This window comes from Callithrix jacchus, chromosome 4 (assembly GCF_049354715.1).
Source record: "Callithrix jacchus isolate 240 chromosome 4, calJac240_pri, whole genome shotgun sequence".
NCBI classification, from domain to species: domain Eukaryota; kingdom Metazoa; phylum Chordata; class Mammalia; order Primates; family Cebidae; genus Callithrix; species Callithrix jacchus.
Genome location: NC_133505.1, coordinates 47,319,230 through 47,332,089, shown reverse-complemented (window position 1 = coordinate 47,332,089; position 12,860 = coordinate 47,319,230). Strand labels below are relative to the sequence as shown.

The following is a 12,860-nucleotide window of genomic DNA, read 5'->3' as shown; positions in this document are numbered from 1 at the left end:
TAAATCGTTCTACTATAAGGACACATGCACACAAATGTTCATTGCAGCACTGTTTACAATAGCAAAGACCTGGAACCAACCCAAATGCCCATCCATGATAGACTGGATTGGGAAAATGTGGCACATATACACCATGGAATATTATGCAGCAATCAGAAATGATGAGTTCATATCGTTTGTAGGGACATGGATGAATCTGGAGAACATCATTCTCAGAAAACTGACACAAGAACAGAAAATGAAATACCGCATATTCTCACTCATAGGCGGGTGATGAAAAATGAGAACACATGGACACAGGGAGGGGAGTACTAAACACTGGGGTCTATTGGGGGGAAAAGGGGAGGGCCAGCGGGGGGAGGGAGCTGGGGAGGGATAGCCTGGGGAGAAATGCCAAATGTGGGTGAAGGGGAGAAAGGAAGAGAAACACACTGCCATGTGTGTACCTATGCAACTGTCTTGCATGTTCTGCACATGTACCCCAAAACCTAAAATGCAATAAAAAATTAAAAAAAAAAAGAAACAGCTATCTTTATTCTGAGTTGCACGATTGTTTTCCAGTGACATCTGACTCAACAATTAATCCACAGTAATCAATGCACATTTTCAAATAAGAAAAAAATCAACAGGTAAATCAGTACCTACTTCTCCATTTTCACCATTATATTTTACCACTAAAATAATTTTTTAGAGGGACCTCAACGTCTTAATTTGACTCACATTCAAATCCACACAAATTGCTTAATCATAGGCAGAAGTTAAAGTATAAAAGCGTGAATCGTCTATAACAAAAGGATCCATCCACTGGTTCTGATTCCAGCAGCAACTCAAACAGGCACACAAAATGGCCCAAGCCCACCACACAGGAGGAAAACATAGTTGGCTGCACCTATGAAGAGGTTAACCCTGAGGTCCATCTGCCCAAGTTCTCTCCCAGGCAGCCACAGAGCCTCAAATCCAAACTATTGGGTAGATTTTTTTAGGGTGAAGGAGTTGCTGCCAGGAAGCCCTCGCTTAAGTGGCCCGGGTGTGTTTCGGTTTGCAGATCTGCACTTTTAACCAGCCATTTATTGCATTACCTGGTTCATAATTTCTGCAAATTGTGGAAGTTTGCTCAGCTCCACAAGATTCAGCCAAGTCATGTCAAGGATCCAGCGGAAGGGTTTGGGAGGGCAGGCTTTCAGATCCAGAGCTGCTCCCCCTGCGGAAGAGCGTCAGATGGGGTGAATTGGATGAACCTGTGCTTTATTTTTTCAGATTTATTTTCCAAATAATAAAAGCAAGATAGCCACATTACTGAAAATGTGGAAAATTGGAAAATAATATTACAGAAAATGTGGGGGTTTTTTTTAGTACATTTCCTTGAAGTCTTAGTGTTTTATTTACTGATTTATACCATCTTATAAGGTACAAGTAACAACTCTGTCATTTTTCCCTGCAAAGAATTTTTCTCAAGTGGTTATAACTGTTTGCTTTTTAATTTATTTTAAACAATATAAAATTTATAATTTTGATATAAATTAATATGCTGATCTTTTCATGTGTGAGATTTTTAAATATCACTTGTTAGTCATTACTCTTCCAAAAGCTTGCCATTAAACACCACTTGTTACCAGGTCAAACAGATAGACAGATAAACAGATGGATGGGTTAGGGTTAGGGTTAGGGTTAGGGTTAGGGTTAGGGTTAGGATTAGGGTTAGAGTTAGGGTTAGGGTTAGGGTTAAGGTTGGAGTCGGCATTAGGGAAGAAGGGTAGGAGAAAGGGAAGCTAGAGATAGAAAGAGGGAGGGAAGAAAAAGTGAAGGAGGAAATGATGTAACAGATCTATGGGTTTTTAGTGGATGACTAATATGTAAATAATTTGCATATTCATTGATTGAACAAATATTTATTGAGCACCCTCTAGGTATTTGGCGTGTTCCAGGTACTGGGGGTATAGCAGAGAAAACCCAACCAGGTTCTCTCATTTACAGAGCTTGAATCCAGTAGAGAATGAGTTACAGCATTGGATCATATACTGAAGCAAATGAGTATAACCAGCATTATCCAATGAAATACATAATTATATTTATAATTACAAAATTTCTCTACTGAACGTCTTTAGTAATGTATCATAATAATTCCAGCTCCACTGTTGTTTAATTCAGATGTATGCAAAATAGTGATTCTTGAACTTATAAATCTTATCACCTTCCTTAGGAACTCATCATTCCTTCCAGTTCACAAATCAACTCGTGGACCAAAAAAAGAGGGATGAGGGGAACTACACGTCTTTGCTCTCCCTATTTAGCATCATCCTGAGTAGCTGTATGAACTAAAGTCCTTTTTTAATGTAAACCCTTTGCACCACCACAGAGCACTTGGGAATCTGTGGCTCTGAGTGCAACACCTTTAGAACAACATGTAAACCTTCTCACCGTCTGTCCCGCTGCAACCTGGAGACAGAGGAGGTCTCTCTGGAGCACCAGTATTGCTAATGTAAGAGTCACTGGTGTGAGCAGCAACCCTAGAGAGAGCCATCTGCAGCCCTAACAGATTCTGTTGCTCTAACACAGAGACAAACTCACCCCTTTTCTTCTTGGTTGTTTCCAAAGAAATGTTTTCATGTAATCCTGAGCCTTAGAGACACCAACAGAAGAAATCTAAGCTACCTTTGTGTTTCCCAACATATTGAGCATCTAAACTAACCCAGAACAATGACAGCCCTTCCTATTCCCCAAATATCCTGGCTCTGTCACTTACTAGCTACATAAACTTGGACAAAAAACATGAATCCCTCTCAGTTTCCTCATCTGACAAGTGAATGTCTAATAGAAGCTACCAGATTGGTTGCTGTGATGGTTAAATATATTAATGTATCTAGAACAGTACATAACCATAATAAAAGCTATGTAATCGTTAGCTGTTGTTCTGACATTCATTCTCTCTCTCTCTCTCTCTCTCTCTCTCTTCCCCCCCTCTGCCCCCCCATTGCTTGGAAAGTCCAGGTCTAGTCCAATTTGGAAGGCAAGGAAAGAACCCCTAAGGTGTCTTTTTGTTCATAGTCCATGACAAAAAAAAAAGATAATATCTTTCTAAAATAACCAGGCAGGAAAGAAAGGTACATCCATTGCTCTATTATGCAGGATTGCCCCTGGTATCCATTTAAGTTTTCAAAGTGTTCTGACATTTTTGGTTGAAGAAGAAAGTCAAAGCCGCATTCCAAATATTGCAGAAAGCAAGTAGTAATTGAAACAAAAAAAAAATTGTCACTCTTGGAAAATCAAACATTTCTGCTACTCTCCCACTCTCCCCATTAAGTATTGAGTTCAAAATGATTTTTAAAAGTTTCTATGATCTAAGGGCCATATTTGTTACCTTTGTAAAAAGCATTAAAAACAAAGTCATACCATCTTTTAAAAAGTAATTCAGTCAAAATGTAAGCTAGTTCAAAACTAAAACAAATTTTATAATAAACCTTTTTGCTTAAAAGGAAAAACTCTTATTGCTGAGCCAATTGTACTGCTGTCAATCAACCTAACATACAATCCCAAATTAATCTTTTTAAAGCACTGTTCTGTTCATGCCACATCCCTGCTCATAAAATGTTTGATGGCTCCCTACTGACAACTAAATTAAATCCAAACTCCTCTCACTGGCTCTCCTGGCCCTATACAATATAGTTCTCCCTGACTCCAGTTTTATGAAATGCGGTCACAAATGTGCTCCCACCACAACCCATGTGTTCAGCCTTATTTTTCTATAACAAATCTAATCCTCCCGATGAACTCCCTCCCCACTGTGTTGCCATGTTTCTCAGTCTCCTCTGATTTACCCACCCTCTTTCAATAACCCAGTCTCTTTTGGGTAGTAGCTCTGGTCTGGCAGGTTGGTGGGTGGGAGAGGAGAGACAGGGTGGGATTACGTCTTAGTGGAATCATGCCTCAGGTCTGCAGACTACTTTCCAGGTTCCACATGCCTCAGTTGCAAGCTGGGTCCCTGTACTGTATCCTCTGCACTACGACAAGTGTTATCTGACCTGTCAGGGCCCTGGGCTGCAATCCACTGCCCCAGCACCTGGCTTTGGTCCTTTGTCTCTAGGTACACAGTTCTCTTTCTCTGCAGCTTTTTGGTTTGAACTCTCTGCTGTGTGCCAGCCCTCTCAACACTTGAATGTCACTACATTCCTACTTGCCAAACCTCAGGCTCACCAGTCCCACCACTCCCCTGCTTCCATGGTGGGCATGGCACTGGGCAGAATGCAGGGGCATCTCCTATGTGGAAGTTTCTCCAGCACTCTCCTCTACTCACATCCCTCAGGCGGCAAGGAAGAGATGAGATCTTGCACCCAATCTCCTCTTTCTATCTCTGACCTCCTTTTTTCTTCTCACCATCCATTGTGGACCAAGGCACCAGGTTTCCCACTTCTTTCTATGTCATATGTGCCTCCTTCCCAGGTGCCATATTTATTAGCAGATGGCATTTAGGAAGCAAAATCAGCTCACCAGTAAGGAAAGCTTCAAAAGTATACTTCTCCTCCACTCGTATTGCACGGTATCTTAGTCCCTTCAGCCACTATCACAAAACACCATAGGCTGGGTGGCTTATAAACAATAGAAATTTATTTTAACAGCTCTGGAGGCTGGGGAAACTAAAATCAAGACCCTGGCAAATTCACTGTCTGGTGAGGACCCATTTAGTGGTGTATCGATGGCTCCTTTCACTGAGTCCTGACGTGGTGGAACGGGAAATCAGCTCCCTTGGGCCTCTTTCCTAAAGGCACCAATCCCACTCATGAGATCTCTACACTCATGACCTAATCACCTTAGACCTCATAATATCACCACCTTGGGGGATAAGGCTTCAACAGATGAATTTTGAGGGGACACAAACATTCAGACCATAGTGCATAGATAGAAGGCTCCCCAAATTGTGGGGGCCATTTTGCTGCCACTGCTGCCTGGATTCCAATGTGCTTTGATGCCCCCCTACCCCTCTGCCCAGTGTCCTACAACACCAGGGCTGTAGCCCAAGTTCAAATGAGGGCTTAAAGATTTTTGAAATGAGGTAAAGTAGGTTTCTAGATTGGGTAAATTCATTTGTCTTACTTAAACATCCCCAAGACCAAAACCTCATATATCTGGACACTCGGGAGTGCCTCCTCCCCACCCCAGATAGTGCTCCCTGTACCGTACCACACCGCCTTAAGACACCAACTTCCCCAAGTGCATTAGACCTGTGAAAAAGTATGAACTAGATGATACATTTAAACATCCTTTGAACCACCAGAAATAAAACCTGTGTTCACCAAAAAGGCACAAAGAAGAAATTTCAGAGATTATGCAAAATAGTTTGCAAAGTTTCCACAGTGGGTAATCTGACCTGAATCTGAGGAAGGAATTAAATGAAGTAGAGAAAGAGTAAGAAGTTACAGGTGACTGCCTGTTTATTATAAATAGGATGCAGAGGACAAAAGTGTAGCAGGTTCCAACACCTTGTAGGGTGGAAATACTCCACATTTTCCCCCTAGACTATCTTTCATTCCCACGGCTTTGGTTGTTATTTCTGTGCCCCATCTTCGTAACTGCCTGGCTTCTCTCAGACCATCTACGTTATCTTTTCTAATTGTTTTCTGGATAGCTCAAATTTCACATGTCTGTAGTCATCACAGCTGGTCACAAACCTGTTTCCTCGCCTTTCAAACGCATGGGGAATTGCATTCCCCTGCTGTTTCTGAAGTTAGATGTGGCTGCATGTCTTGCTTGGCTAAGGAAATAGGAGTGTAAGTGACATGTGTCACTCATGGGGTGACTTTTTTTTTTAATAGAGATGGGGTTTCACCATGTTGGCCAGGATGGTCTCGATCTCTTGACCTCGTGATCTGCCTGCCTTGGCCTCCCAAAGTGCTGGGATTACAGGTGTGAGCCACCGCACCCAGCCATCGTGGGATAACTTTTAAGGGCCAGTGTAGAGTCTGCCACATTCTTGCACCTCTGCCATAGTAGTTATGGCAGCAATTTGGATTTCAGCATGTTGGAGAGGTAACATGAATGAGAAGTACCCCTTGGTTGTGTTGTCACTAAAATTTTGGGAATGTTTTTAAAGCAGCAAAACCTGGCCTATTCTGCCGAAATAGGTCCTAAAGTCACATCCAGCAATCCCCCACTCCATCCCTCCTCAAACCAGCTCCTTTTCCAACCAACCAGACCAGAAATCTCTGCATAGACTAGAAATCTTAGACTCATTTCTGCCTGCTCTCTTGGCTCCTGTATGCATCAGTTTTGCCATTTTACCTCCCTAATCTCCCATATCCTTATCTCCCTGTATATTCCCGTTGCCTTTACCCTAGGTTGGGAATGCATTCCTGCAGTTGGGAATATTAAAAGAGACTCCCTTGAACCTCTTTTCTTTGATCCTTACACGTGTGTCAAGTTCATCTTCCTAAATGACCATAATGACACATCACCACCTTACACAACTCCGTTTCTTACCAGATCTAGAAAATCCTTCCTATAGGAATCCAAGCTCTCCAGAGTATGTCACCAGTTTACATGTCCAGCTCTATTTCTCAGTATACCTCCATTTCCACCTTTCATTTTAACAAAACCAGACTGTTTCCTACAACTTAGATGTACTCCACTCATTCCCTTTTTCATACTGTTCCATTTCACCATGGAATGTTTTCCTCTTTTCTACCTCTTCAGGGTCCACTTCAAACGCCACTTTCTTTTTGGGGTATGGGGAGCCAGAAGATAATTGCTTAAATCATATAAAGCAATAAACACAAGAAAAAGATGGAAACATTTTATCATGTATCACATAAAATGGCTTAACCCAATTCATGGCTTAACCCACGAAGGTATATTTTCTAAGAAACTTTTTTATTTCACCAACTACATGTAATCCCTCCCTCCTTTGCATCTTAGCTCTCTTATAGCAGGTGATTCTGCTGTACTTTGGAGTGGTTTTGTTTGTTTGTTTTGAGAAGGAGTCTCGCTCTGTTGCCAGGCTGGAATGTAGTGGCAAGATCTCAGCTCACTGCAACCTCCATCTCCTAGGTTCAAGCGATTCTTCTGCCTCAGCCTCCTGAGTAGCTGGGATTACAGGCACACCACCACACCCAGCTAATTTTTGTATTTTTAGTAGAGACGGGGCTTCACCATGTTGGCCAGGATGGTCTCTATCTCTTGACCTCATGATCCGCCCACCTCGGCCTCCCAAAGGGCTGGGATTACAGACATGAGCCACTGCACCTGGCCACTTTGGAGTGATTTTTAAATTATCTTTATCCCCATTATGAGGCTATTCATTCTTTTCAAACAATATCTGGTTTATTCTTATATCCCCAAAGCTAGCGTGGTGGGTTTGCATAGCATGTGCTCAGTAAATACTTGTGTAACTAAACAGAAATTAAAATTCCATTCTTCTGTCTTCATAATTATACCTTTAACATGGAGACATGCAATGAATAGGATTAACTTCAAATATGAAACACAAGCGAGCCTTTTCTTGCAGTCTGAAAAATCATTATACTCCCTTGCTGAAGGAGTGGCTCTCCTGCTAAAGAAAGCTGTCACGGGCATCACCTTTCCTCACGCTGGCAATCGATTCTCCTAGGCATGGGCAGCAGTGAATAAACTGAATGAAATTATGTCACTAAAAATCACAGAGTTGGTGCAGACCTGAATCTTAAGTAACCAGGGCAAAATGAATGAAAAACAGAAAAGAGGTATTAAAAATCATAAAACTTCATTAAACTTTTATTGTGACATCATTTCCCTACAGTATCACAGAAATGGGTTTACAGTATATCAAAGAGCATATCAAAAGCAACCACCTCCACGCACCACATCTGTATCCCACACACTTTACCTTTAATCAGAGCTTGAAATTCTCTGTGCTTAACTGTCCCTCTCTGAAGGTCAATCTTTAAGGTCATGAGGAGTACAAACAGGAATTTGTGGTTTTCATATAGGCCTCTGACAGAGTATGTAAAAACTTCATATGTCAGATACTCAATAATATTTGTAATTCTCTTTTGAGGTAGTGGTGACTTTTCAGATCTGCAATACATTTTAAAAATCAAAGAAGCAATGGGCAATTGCTTTTTTAAAAAAACTTTTATGTTCAGGGGTACATGTGCAGGTTTGTTACAGAGGTAAACCTATGTCATGGGGATTTGTTGCACAGATTATTTCATCACCCAGGTATTAAGCCTAGTGCCCATTAGTTATTTTTCTTGATCCTCTCCCTCCTCCTAACCTTTACCCACTGAGAGGCACAGTGTCTGTTGTTCCCCTCTATGTGTGCATGTGCTCTGAGCATTTAGTTCCCTCTTATAGGAGAGAGCATGCAGTATTTGGTTGTTCGTTCCTGTGTTAGTTTGCTAGGGATAATGGCCCTCAGCTCCATCCAAGTTTCTGCAAAGGACATGAGCTCATTCCTTTTTAGGGCTGCATAGTATCCCACGTTGTATATGTACCACCTTTTCTCTATCCACTCTACTGTTGATGGGTATTTAGGTTGATTCCATGTCTTTGCTATTGTGAATAATGAGAAAGCAATTTCTAAAAGAGTAGAAATACAAGCAAACTTCTAAGTTACCAATTTTGGGTGAAGGTAGTGAGGACTCACCTGGCCATGGACTGGTCAAATAACTTCAAGAACTGGGCCAGTGACGTCTGATACATGATGTTGACCATGCTCATCTCTGTGATGAGGAAGTAGAGGATGCTTCCACGGGTGGCTGCAGGCCGGAACTCCTCCTGAGCCATGTTGATCTTGATCTCAGTTTCTGCAGCCACATGTAACTTTTCACTTACTTCAGCTGCTGTCTGCTTGGTAGTTCGAAGGACACCAATGAGAGATTCGTCATCTACCAATGAGCCTAAAATTCAAAACAGGAAAACTATAGTACACAGATAGAAAAGTTGCAAAGAAAGATACATCTCTTCTGAAAAAAAATACTGTTAGTTTTCAATTTGATGGCTCCAAAGTCAGGAAGACTACTGGTACAGTAGAATCTTAAAACACCAAAAAGCTTCTAGTCCAACTACCACCCAATGCCTGAATCCTTCTAAACATGCCCACTGACACACTATCCCTCACTCCGCCTAAACATCTGCAAAAAAGCAAAAGACCCATTTGATTGGGTCTTTGCATGTCTCAAGACAATGATCTTGTCTCCAGTGGTCTCTGCTGTTCCCTGGGTGATAGGCTTTTCCCCCATTGTCATTTTGGTGGCTTGCCTCAAAATGTCACAGCTTGTCCACCCCACTTGTCTCAGGTGTGAGCTGACCTGAACACTTCACACATGGGCGGACTTGCTGGTAGTGGAATGGTACAAGCTTTCCTCACACTGCTTTAGTAGAATAGTCATTGCCCCAGAAAACTCTTATCCCTCTGTCCCTAACAAGAGCAAATCGAGGTATAGTGAAAATGTCTCACCAGGAAGAGAAACCCAAATTTTTAGTTTTGCCTTTCATTATTGTTTTTAATAGAAATAGTGGATGTTTATGACAATGAAGTTGGCTTTAAAATTAAAATCTAAGGAGACACTTTGGATGTACTAAGCTAACAGTCCCCGTATCTGCAAACGGCAGCACTCTGGCCTACCCTCGAGTTCTGAATGGCTGGCGAGTGCTGCAGGAGGGGCTGAGTTACTCTAATGGGCATGCTGTGCATGCTGTGTCTAAGGTGGAAGTCCAACTTGGGATTAACCTCAAGGAAAGAGGTCTTCATCCAGACAACTTCACTAGCAGGAGCAGCGCAAGTCAGCAGATAAAAGGACTTTTCACTGAGCTCACCATAAAGGTACAGTTTTTCTGGAAGGTCAGACTTGTTTAAAAAACATTCCGGGATTAAGGTGCAGTTGGGAAGTATTCATTCACTGCTAATAAGGTAGCAGAATTCGGGTTGCTGTGATTTGCCTGCTACAGAACAATATGATATTTCTTTAATTTTCTTTGGATAAAATTTTCTTTTTATATACTGCAGAGAGAGTACATCCTCAAATTGGGGTGTGACATGATTATTTGGTTGCCCAGAGGAGAACCTATCTTTGCCATCGAAAGTGGGAGGTCAAGCCAAGTCAAGGGTAAGCTGGGCCATTGGTACACAAGCTCCTCTGATGCAGATTACGTGTGTCATAATCCATTGCAGTAACCGCATTTCAATGTCAAATGAAAGAGTCAATCTAAAAAAAAATTAGATTGAGCACATTAGTTTCTTTGGGGCAAGCAAATTAACCTATAATGAGTTACCTAGCTCTATCGGGAGCCCTTATTTTTCTCAGGAGAGAGCAATTATATCAAGAAAATTGTGTTATTCTCAGATGCTCAGTCTCTATTTGCTAATTCAAAAATCAGATTCTCTGCCTCCCCTCTTTAATGTCCAGATGGAAATTGCCTTGCTTGTTTTTGTATTGATAACATGACTATTTCCTAACATCTATGGTCATGAAGGCATTGAAAAGAGCATTAATGAAATCCTTATTCAGAATCCATTATTATATTACTTCTTAATAACACAATACCTTTTGTGGCACTTAATTTATAGAGGAGATTATCTTCAAGTTCTTTCATCTTCCGCTTATTAAAAGTAACATCCTCCAAAAGTTTAACCCTTTCAGACTCTAACTCCTGTCATTAAAAAACAAAAAATAACATTGGAACTATAATTACAAGTTATTACAGCAAATCCAACTCACTAGTGTTTATTAACAATTTCAAAAGTTCAAACCAAAGTACGTTCTGACTGACAGAAGAAATTGCTATCATTAACCAAATCTATATCCATATTTTTGTTTCTGTGGAAATTTTTTTTTAATTATGCCCACTGTCATTAAGGTTTCATAGTACTTATATTTGCAGGCATGAGACAATTCTACTAAATAATTTTGCCCAATTACCCCAAGCTCTCTTGCCAGCTCTAAGTTTATAAATAGCATGTCCTGTTCTCTTGGCCCTGTTTCCATACTGCTTCTGTAAGAAATGCTATCTTTATTTGCATTCAGAACAAGTAGAAACAAAAAGGCACTGATGCCAAGAAACCAAGGGGTTACCTAGATTAAATGTGAGCTCTTGGCCTGGGACCTGCCTACGGAACGCCAGGTACCTGGTTTGGCACAACCAGTTGTCAGTACAAACCCAATTTCCATTTTATTTGTGTCTCCTTCTACAGAAGGGCAAACTTGAATGTTTACAGGGTATTTTTTTCTTACATAAAATGATATACTTTGAAAATTATATTTTGAAAAAAATTCAAGCATTCAAAAAATGTGCAAGACTAGTACAAGGAACTTTCATATAGCCTTCACCTAGATTCACCAAATAACATTTTGCTTTATCACTATCTCTCTGTAGAATACTTAATATTATCATTATTGTTGTTATTATTATTTTTGCTGAAACACTTGTGGATGTCATGTCCTTTTAACCCTAAACACTTCGGCAAATCTCTGAAGAATCAGGTCATTCTCTTACATAAGCATAGTCCAATATTCAAATTCAGGAAATTTAACACTGATACCGATCTCAATAATATTCCTTACAACAGTTTTTTTCTGATCCTATACAGAATCACATGTTGCACTTCGAATTATGTTAAAAGGAGCTGTTTTAAAACTTCTTATTTGGGAAAGTTTCTGGGAAAACTGCTTCAGAAATTTCACCATTTTCAGACAGTCTTCCTGGACCAGTCAATCAAAAGCCATAGCACAGCCTTTATCTGTATATCTAATATGTTTTGTTTTGTTAGGTTAGGTTGTTTGTTTGTTTGTTTGTTTTGAGACAGAGTTTCCCTTTGCTGCCCGGGCTGGAGTGCAGTGACATGATCTGTGCTCACTGCAATCTCCAGTTCCCAGGTTCAAGCAATTCTCCTGCCTCTGCCTCATGAGTAGGTTGGACGATAGGCAGGCACCACCATGCCAATTTTTGTATTTTTAGTAGAGACAGGGTTTCACCGTGTTGGCCAGTCTGGTTTTGAACTCTTGACTTCAGATAATCAACCCACCTCGGCCTCCCAAAGTGCTGGGATTACAGGCGTGAGCCACCACGACCATCCTCTAATATAGTTTGTATCACAATCTATCAGCAGGTTATTTCCCTCCAACTACAGTTTATGCATCTAGAAGGCAGATGCATAAACTTGTCCTATTTATTTTTGTATTATTGACAGTACTTATCTTGAGGCTTTGTAGAGAAGAAACTCAACCCAATAAATAATTGTCGAATTGAAATGTGCTGTATTTAGTCCAATTTCTTTATTTTACATTTGGGAAAACTAAGGGACCCAGAAATAGGAACTGTGAATAACAAGGGTATTAGGCTGGTCTCTGCCAGTAACTAGCTTAGCTGTATGTTGTAACAGCCTATGCTACCTTTGTCCACCAACTCCAAGACTAGTGTTATTGCCATTGTACTTACAGGGTGGCAGGATCTGATGGGGTAATGAAGAGTGTGGCTCTATTTGCAAGGAAATAACAAGTTAATCATTTTCATTAAAATGGTCACCCCTGGGCGGCAGCATAGGAATACATGGACAAAATGAAATTATGTTAGCTTCCTTTTTTGTATAATATGGAAAAATAGATATCATAGCACAGTGGACTCTTGCTAAACTTCATAGCAGGACCTGTAAAGTTTATCTAGGAGGCTTGACAGGCTGCAAAGTCCATGTGCTATTATAGATGAAGACCCTTATTCTCTTTGGTCCATTTGCTCATCTGTAAAAATGTGGATGTAATAGTAGGATTGTTATGAGGGTCAATGCAATGTTTAGAAGACCCTCCTTTGTATTAAATGTGCATCTTTTTTCTCCAGCAAGATTGTTATGTATATCTTAGCACATCTCTTGAAGAGGAAGCTAGAGAATAAGAAGA

The 12,860-nt window shown here is 40.7% G+C and overlaps 1 protein-coding gene across 8 annotated transcripts in view; it reads right to left on the bottom strand.

Moving 5' to 3' along the window:
- Positions 1 to 12,860, bottom strand: part of DNAH8 (dynein axonemal heavy chain 8) — a 346,427-nt gene that overhangs the window by 93,069 nt on the left and 240,498 nt on the right. For all 8 annotated transcript variants that reach the window (XM_054254946.2, XM_054254948.2, XM_054254949.2 and 5 more), the window contains 4 exons: positions 10,515 to 10,620; positions 8,615 to 8,867; positions 7,853 to 8,043; positions 1,080 to 1,201 (listed from right to left, as the gene is read on the bottom strand). In XM_054254946.2, coding sequence (XP_054110921.2) covers positions 1,080 to 1,201; positions 7,853 to 8,043; positions 8,615 to 8,867; positions 10,515 to 10,620 — 672 coding nt within the window. The remainder of the gene's footprint in view (positions 1 to 1,079; positions 1,202 to 7,852; positions 8,044 to 8,614; positions 8,868 to 10,514; positions 10,621 to 12,860) is intronic.